The sequence below is a fragment of the Amborella trichopoda genome, chromosome 10 (genome assembly GCF_054954075.1).
Source record: "Amborella trichopoda isolate Santa Cruz 75 chromosome 10, AtrichopodaSantaCruz75HAP2 v2.0, whole genome shotgun sequence".
Lineage (NCBI taxonomy): Eukaryota > Viridiplantae > Streptophyta > Magnoliopsida > Amborellales > Amborellaceae > Amborella > Amborella trichopoda.
The window spans coordinates 27,016,453-27,024,147 of NC_142345.1; the positions used below are offsets into that span (position 1 = coordinate 27,016,453).

General features: G+C 38.5%; 1 protein-coding gene across 2 annotated transcripts in view; it reads right to left on the reverse strand.

The window, feature by feature from the left end:
• Positions 1-7,373, reverse strand: part of LOC18424886 (protein SHOU4-like) — a 33,584-nt gene extending 26,211 nt beyond the window's left edge. Inside the window, exons 1-2 of one of the 2 annotated variants that reach the window (XM_006829458.4) lie at positions 6,137-7,373; positions 3,696-3,851 (exon numbers count right to left, since the gene is read on the reverse strand). In XM_006829458.4, coding sequence (XP_006829521.1) covers positions 3,696-3,851; positions 6,137-6,874 — 894 coding nt within the window. In that variant the 5' untranslated portion in view covers positions 6,875-7,373. The remainder of the gene's footprint in view (positions 1-3,695; positions 3,852-6,136) is intronic. The other variant, XM_020661786.2, reaches the window with a different exon arrangement.
• Between the last annotated feature and the right edge of the window lie 322 nt (positions 7,374-7,695).

Here is a 7,695-nt window from a genome sequence, read left to right on the forward strand (position 1 = left end):
TGTGCTCCAAGGGAAGGACCAGGTAACTATAATAGAACTCAAATGATCACGATGGATTTTGGCTTGACAAAAAGAAATCCCCAACTCTACAGGAAGAGATTGAACCCAAGAAAATTATGCAGCTATGGATGCAATGGCTGTACATTCAACCTCAGCATCCAATTAGACAAAGTGTCAATGGTGCTTGCAGCTCCATGACATCAATCAATCAAGAAATAGTACCCAATATCCACTTAAGATTTCTAGAAAGTCCTAAGTCAAATCAACATCAAAGAAGGCAAATAACTTCAGAACTATTCATAAGATCTTTGGGGAAAGTAAACGGTCACTTATTATCCCCTTAATATGCCTCAGAATCCTTTCAGCAATTTGCAAAGAGATTGTCACAGATTATCCATGAAGGTAGCATACCCCGTTCACAACCATAAACCGCCAAGCATGTTTTTATAGCAAGCTTGATCAGAATCATGTATCTTTTATTCGCATTTGATTTTGCTCATAATGGCTAGACTGCTAGAGTGAATGCCAGTTTGCACTAAATAATCCTAGCAGGCAAAAAATCTTGACATATTTATGTCCACGAGAAGTCCACAAGACTTTGAATAACAGTAGGACCAAGTGGGAACAAGAGTACATCAATTGGAGTAGGAAATGGTTACCATATGTGGTATAAGGTTGTGGTAGCACCAACCCGAAGGAAAAAGATACAACTAAGGTTGAACTTGAAAGCCAGCAAACACCCTAAATTCACCAGTCTTTCTTTTCAAATTTTATGTTTTACAACATACTTCAAAACTTGATGTTATCTGCATAGAGAAAAATATCATTATGCCTTTGACAAATCTCTTAATGGATGGGGAGTCATCAACTACATTACTATATTATCTTTTCCTCTTTTTTTTGAAATTTAATTACATTAATTTATTCTCTCCCATCCTTGAGTGCATTACAGAAGCTTCAATCCATGCTCTTGGGGCTTCAAGTTATAGAAGTCCTTTTTTTTATTTACTTGTATATCCCTGGTCTTGATTCCTTAAACCTAACTGGTTTTTCCAAATATACTTTCAGTTGAACATTAAAAAAAAGAAGACTGGGTTGCATGTTACATCCTAATCTGCAACTAATTGCAGCCTACAGCTACTAATCCAACCACAAGCCACTTTATAGTCCATCTAGCTCATACTTAATTCTGCTCTAGAAACAACATACTGGGAGTCATTCTCCTTTCACTGGACACAGTCCTCTTGAAACATGCATGTGCATATGCGTGTATGTATGTCTGTGTGTGAGAGAGAGCTAGAGACATAAATAAAATAAGAAAGGAGGAAAACAGAACTTGTCATAACTAAGAGATGGATACTTCAATCCCTTTGGGCTAAAAAGAAAAACCCTGAAAATGGTATCCTTGCAGAGTTGATATCATATATATTTAAAGGAGAATCCAATAATAATTTCATTAAGTGAAATATTAAGTGGTGAAACATATCAGGGTTGACATAAGTATTCTAAATTTTTCATAGTTAAAAAAAGATGAAACATGTTAACATACTAGTAATAATGTTCCTGAGATATATAAAACACCTAGAAAAATAGCCTGGGGATTAAATCAATTGCATGTCTCAGGCAAGGTTTTTACCAGATTTGGTGACAGGGAACACAACAAAACAGCTTGCAATCGTAACATGAAATCAATTATTTCAAGTGCAAATATAAGATTGCAAGTTTTTTTTTACCTTTTCTCTTTTTTGTTTTCTGGATAAGTGATAATAACATTTCTTTTGATGGACAAGAAATTTTATGAGGCCCGTGGATTGAAAACATAGGTCATTCAATAACTTTGAAGTTGGGTTCATGGAAAATACTACACACAAACTGAAACCATATGAAAACCACAATTATGACTCATAAATTGACGCAAATAATCTCTAAGTGTGTGAATGGAAGTGTCTTATCTCAAAGGTTTAAAAACCCTTTAGATCCAGTATAAGCACATACATAAAATAGAAACCATATACCTACAAGTGTGTGTGTATGTGTGTGTGTATATATATATATATATATATATATAATGGGGGCTATTCTAGGATATACCACTTTAATAGTGAACTTAGAATTTCCTAAGCCAAAAGTTTTTACCATAAAATGCCCTTTTATATCCAAAAATGACTTTTCACTATAGCTTGTTCAAAGGTGTTTAGTCATTGCAAAATCCCCCAAAAAGTTGATTCCAAATTTAAAACGATTTCTTCGACTTTTTGAATCACCATTGAATTTGAGAAGTAATAAAAAATTACAAATATCCCTTTTTTAAATATTCAATCAAACTATTACTAATGTAATTTTAAAATTTGTAAAGACGTTTTGTGGTCAAAATTTTCGGGGTAGGAAATTCTAAGTTCACCATTAGAGTGGTGTAGCAAACGATGCCCTACACACACACACATTAGAAAGCTACACACCATCAACAATATTGGACGGTTGAGAGTGTGTATCGGGGTAAATAGTAGAGTGAACTTTTGGGTGTCCACCCTTCCAACATACCCCTCAAACTTGTAGTGGTATTTTGGTTATTTTATTGAAAACAAATTTTCTAATGTCTTTAACAGGTGCGTCCATGTTGGAAGTGTGGATGCTCCAAAATTTCAACTTGATTGTAAAACAAAATTAAAATTCAATGAGCAAACGTGCTCTCAACCACCTGATCAAGGTTGGATGGGTGAGATTGTAGCACTCCATTGTATGAAAAACGTTACAGCAGTTTATAGGTTTTTCCACTAGCATGCACAGCCGCACACACACAAGTATATGCACACATATATATCATCTACCCATCCATGGATGCATGCACGTATACACAAAAGCATGCACACATACATGCATGTATGTTAGTCATGCACACATACACAGAACTTCAATCGTTATGCACTTTTCCTTATAATGCAAATATATATTGAAGGGGAATGAAAACATTCTGTAAGGACAAGGTTAGACATCGTAATTACTGTTTCTATAAACAACGTAAAAGCTTTATCACTTAATTCAGAAATTTGTCAACCAAGTTTTCGTAATTCACAGCTCCAAGGCCCTGTCTTGGGACTTGCTGATTCTTCTAGGAACATTTCCCAAAATTGTCATTAACAAAGATAACACCAATCCATCAAAAGAATAACAATTTGATCTTCCAGAATATTTTGGTTTCTTGGAAAATAAGATCAGTAATGCCAAAAACCGAATCACAGTTTTTAATATCCAAAAATCATTAGGTGGGATTACAATCTAGGGACCCAAGAATGGCCTTGAATGATAGAATGTAAGTATGCATGCTATGGAGTATAAAACATAATACCAGTTCACACATATACTTCTAACATAAAGAAGACAATGAATAAAATATACCGTAAATAATCCTATAAAGTGTTTGACAGGGATCCTTTGAATGAGAAGTATCAAAAGTCTAGCACAGGATTGCTAATTGCTCCGAATTTTTTTTCTAATAAATTATTTTGTAAGATGCAGAGTTCAGATTTGAAATCTTTTGTTTGTTTTCTAAATATCAACCACTCGACAATTCCTAGCAGAGTTCCCATATGTGCCTCTTTAGAACTTAACAATGACCTGAAAAGACATATCCCAAAAGAAAAAGGACATAAGCTAAACACACTTGATTTCCCAATTCAAGGAAAACAAATACTAACCTCCAAGTGCATTAAACCCCATGAAAAGCAGCGATGATGAGAATTTGCTGGTTTATCACCCAATCCTCTATACTCATACAACTCAGTGGAAATATATATGCACCTTGGAATTCTCTGGTATGATGTTTCAAGAGGTATACTGCCGCATGTCACGACCTGTACAGCATAATTTCATGTCATGGACTATGTACCACATTCGTAGTAAACATGTGCCATCACCTAACAAACGATATAGACAAACAGGTGTACTATATCCGACAAATGATGGACAAACCATAGTAAATTAGGTCATCACAATCGATTGAAATGATGGGCAGTGATGGATAGAGAGAGTGGAACCCACCAAAAAAGGACATGATCTAATAGTGGGACCATGTCCTAAGGTCATCATCATCATCATCAAAGCCTTTTCGCAACTATTCAAGGTCAATTACTATCGCGAGAACCCTTGCCTATTTTTCACTACAACCAGGTCGCACTACAGCACGTCGCTTATAGAGTATAATGGTAAAAACCGCTGATCTCATATGTGGCTCAAAAGACGAAGCCCCTAAGGCTAGCATTTATAGAAGGTGATCTGCCTACGGGAAAAAGAAAATACTTGTTACACTGTAGTATATGCATTCATATGTCATCCAAATTTCAAGTATGAACAAATGTTTGCCTTCTTATCACTCGCCCCCAAAAAAAAAAAAAACAGAGGTCGTTTTGCCTTAGGCCTAAGAATGTGAGGACCTTAAACTTTCCCTTAACATGTCCCAAGCCTGGGTAAAGGGGGTGGATTGTGTTAGATAGGCAACCAATGTAAAACTTTGCCAAAACTTTCCATGAAAGCCGAGTCCAAATAGTTGGGAAAAAGCTTTAATGATGATGAAATTAATATCACTAATCCTCTTTTGATATTAAGTTCACCCGTGCTTTGTTGGTTTACAAATGAGGTTTCATTTGCTTGAATGTTTTTGTCTTCATTCATTCCTTTGGAGTCTCTTTAATGTTTTTGTTTTAGTGGATGGTAGTATACAAACAAAGAATCACTGGATTCAGGTTGATCTATGGCATGAAGTGAGCAAGTTGTGCCTTACCGCTTATGATAAGGCTTCAATTTTCAAACCTTTGATTTACATGATGATTTCCTGGCAATGTTTAAGAGATAATCTACCTTGGCATAATGGGAGAGCTATGCATATATAGGGTAGTTCACCACAAGTTGCATTTAAAAATATTGACTTATTTGGGTTTCGTTTAATGGTACTCAGCTTGAAGTATGTTCGCATCTTATGGATTTTTTTCAAGGCTGGTGTAGGATAGGAAGTGGGAGATGGTGTGCAACAAGGATTGACATGATTGTGTGTTAACGTTGCAAAAATGAGAAGATTATTGTCATAAAGTAGGTAGAAAGGTGTGTTCTCAACTCTAATAATACAAGGTAGTTGGAATCTCTTACTATATATTCCTTTTCCAATTAGCTTAAAATATTTCATAGCTCTGACCAAGAGAAATGGGATAGGGGATCACTTGCCTAAGCCCATTTTTTGCTCTTATAGTAACCAGAAGCGGTTGCATTGAGGAGAATGCAGTACTTGGGTAGTGCTATATCCGTTTTGATCCAATTAATGACTTTTTCTCCAAAACCCTATCTTTTACATTTAGCAAAAAATCTCAATTGGCTTTGTTGAAAGCTTTATAAGCATCTACTTATATGTAAAAGGTGCTTTTTTTTGTTTTCTTGCAATACATGAATAAATTCATGTGCAATTAAGACTTATTAAAAAATGCTTTGATTTTGTGGAATGGCACCTTGTCTAGGGCTAATGATATGATCTAATAGCAATTTAAGCCTACTGGGGATGATTTTGCTGATGAACTTATAAATCAAATTGAAAAGGCTTATTGGCCAGTAGTCAATCACGGAGATAACACCTTTCTTCTTTGGGATTAGAGTGATGAAGGTTGAGTTGAGGGATCGCATTAGTAATTGCCTATGAAAGGTGTCTTTTATGGATTTTGTGAATTTAGGGCCCATTATGTCCTAATAATTTTGAAAAAAAATGAGTAAGGAAGCCATCAGGCCCATGAGAATTGTCTCAACTCAAACTCGTACGGGTAGTGGTAATTTATTTGGAGAATTGTACATGAAACAAGGCATTCACATATTCAAATAATAAAAAAACATCTTATTCTTAAAAAAAATACAAGCAACTAAACAACCATTTGACTAAACTTCCATTCATGAATACTAATTCACAAATAAATTCTACAAAAACAAGCAATCATAGAAAGATTGGCAATTACCCAGCAATCATTCAACCAAACAGGGAAAATCGAGTAAAAAGGCAATAAATAAGAAAATTGACAAGAACATAAACAAAAGAGACACATAATCGATGAAAAACCAACACAATGGAAGAAAAAAAAAAATTAGACATAAAATTGGCAATTACCCCAGTAACCTTCACATATTGCCCGTTCTTTGCACCTCTAAGCTCTGCATCAGGATATCCTGCAATAAAACCCATCAACCCTTTCCTTCTCCAAGCAAAATTCCACCCCAACATGACAATCCCTGGAACCGAAAACCCCGCCACAACAAACAATATAATGGGCTTTCTCACAGTTACCAACATGAAGACCCCAACCACTAAAGCCACCATAAAAACCGCCACAATAACCCAAACCACCAGCTTAGGAACCTTAAACCTCAAACCCCCATCCCCAGCATCGAGGCTCGTGATCGATGCCCCATACCCGGCAACCTTATTGGGCTCAATGGGGCCTGACTTGGGCCTACGAGGCCCATTAAGGGGGCCTGATGAGATAGGCCCACTAGTAATTAGTCCCGTAGGTTGCAGAGATAGAGATCCAGAGTGTTGTCGAGAGGAGGACAGAGGGCCTGAGGACTTGCGAAGTGGGCCTGAGCTCGAATTAGGGTTTGAAGAAGTGGGGGTCCGGTTGGGGCCCGAATTGGAGTTGGGGTTGGAATTCGAGGGTCGGGGGACAGGGGCTTTGTCAAGGACAGGGATGTCAAACATTTTGCCGAGCTCCCCCGACTTCTTGACATCGCCGCCAGTGTAGGGCACGGCCTTGGAGGACATGGTGGGGGCTCTCTCCTTGTGTTGCTCGGGGCGACCCGACACGTACAGGCCGTTGCTCAGCTGATGGGAAGGAATCCTGGATCCCATTCTCTATCTTGCTGGTTTCTGTTTGCACTTATGCTCTCTCTGATATCTACTTCGGGTCTACAGGTATGGGAAGAGAGAAGAAGAGCAATCTCAGCAGACTGGGGCGGGGATGGTATGCGAGCGGAGAGAGGCCGAAAGAGTGAAATGGGGCATGTTTTATTTGAGACAGAGAGAGAAGAGGGGTGTTCTGCAATCGATGGGTAGATGAAGGAGAGAGAGAGAGGAGAGTGGTTGTTGCAGAGAAGAAATACGCAATGGGGCAGTGGAGTCGGACTTGTTTAGAGAGAGAGTAGATGATGTTGATTCGGAGAAGAAAGGGGAAGAGAGAGAGAGGGAGTGGATGCTGTTGATTCGCGGGGAGAGAGAGAGAGAGAAATGGATTGGGGTGTTTGCTTTTGAGGAGAAAATGATAATGGCACGTACAGCAGAGAGAGGGCGTAGACTGTAGAGAGAGAGAGTGGAGAAAGAGAAATGATAGAGCGATGGAGCAAGAGTAGAGAGTGGAGTGGTGATTTGAGAGAGAGGGAGATAATTATATTTGTTTGACGGGTGAAAGTGGCAGTTACCGATTTGAGACCGAACCTCCTGCCTGCCACGGGCGGACAACGCTGTGGGGACGGAGGGGACTCCCGTCACTTCACTCCCATGATTCTCTCTCGCCCTACACAGAGGGCGGCAACGGCCGGTCCGGGTCAGAGGTCGAGCTGGGGCCGGGCGACTGCAGACTTTAGTCCTTGCAGGGCTGGCCCGGGCCTGACATGGCTCGTACTTATCAAAATGCGCCTAGGAGTAGACCTGGCTTGATAGAAAAAAGCAAAATA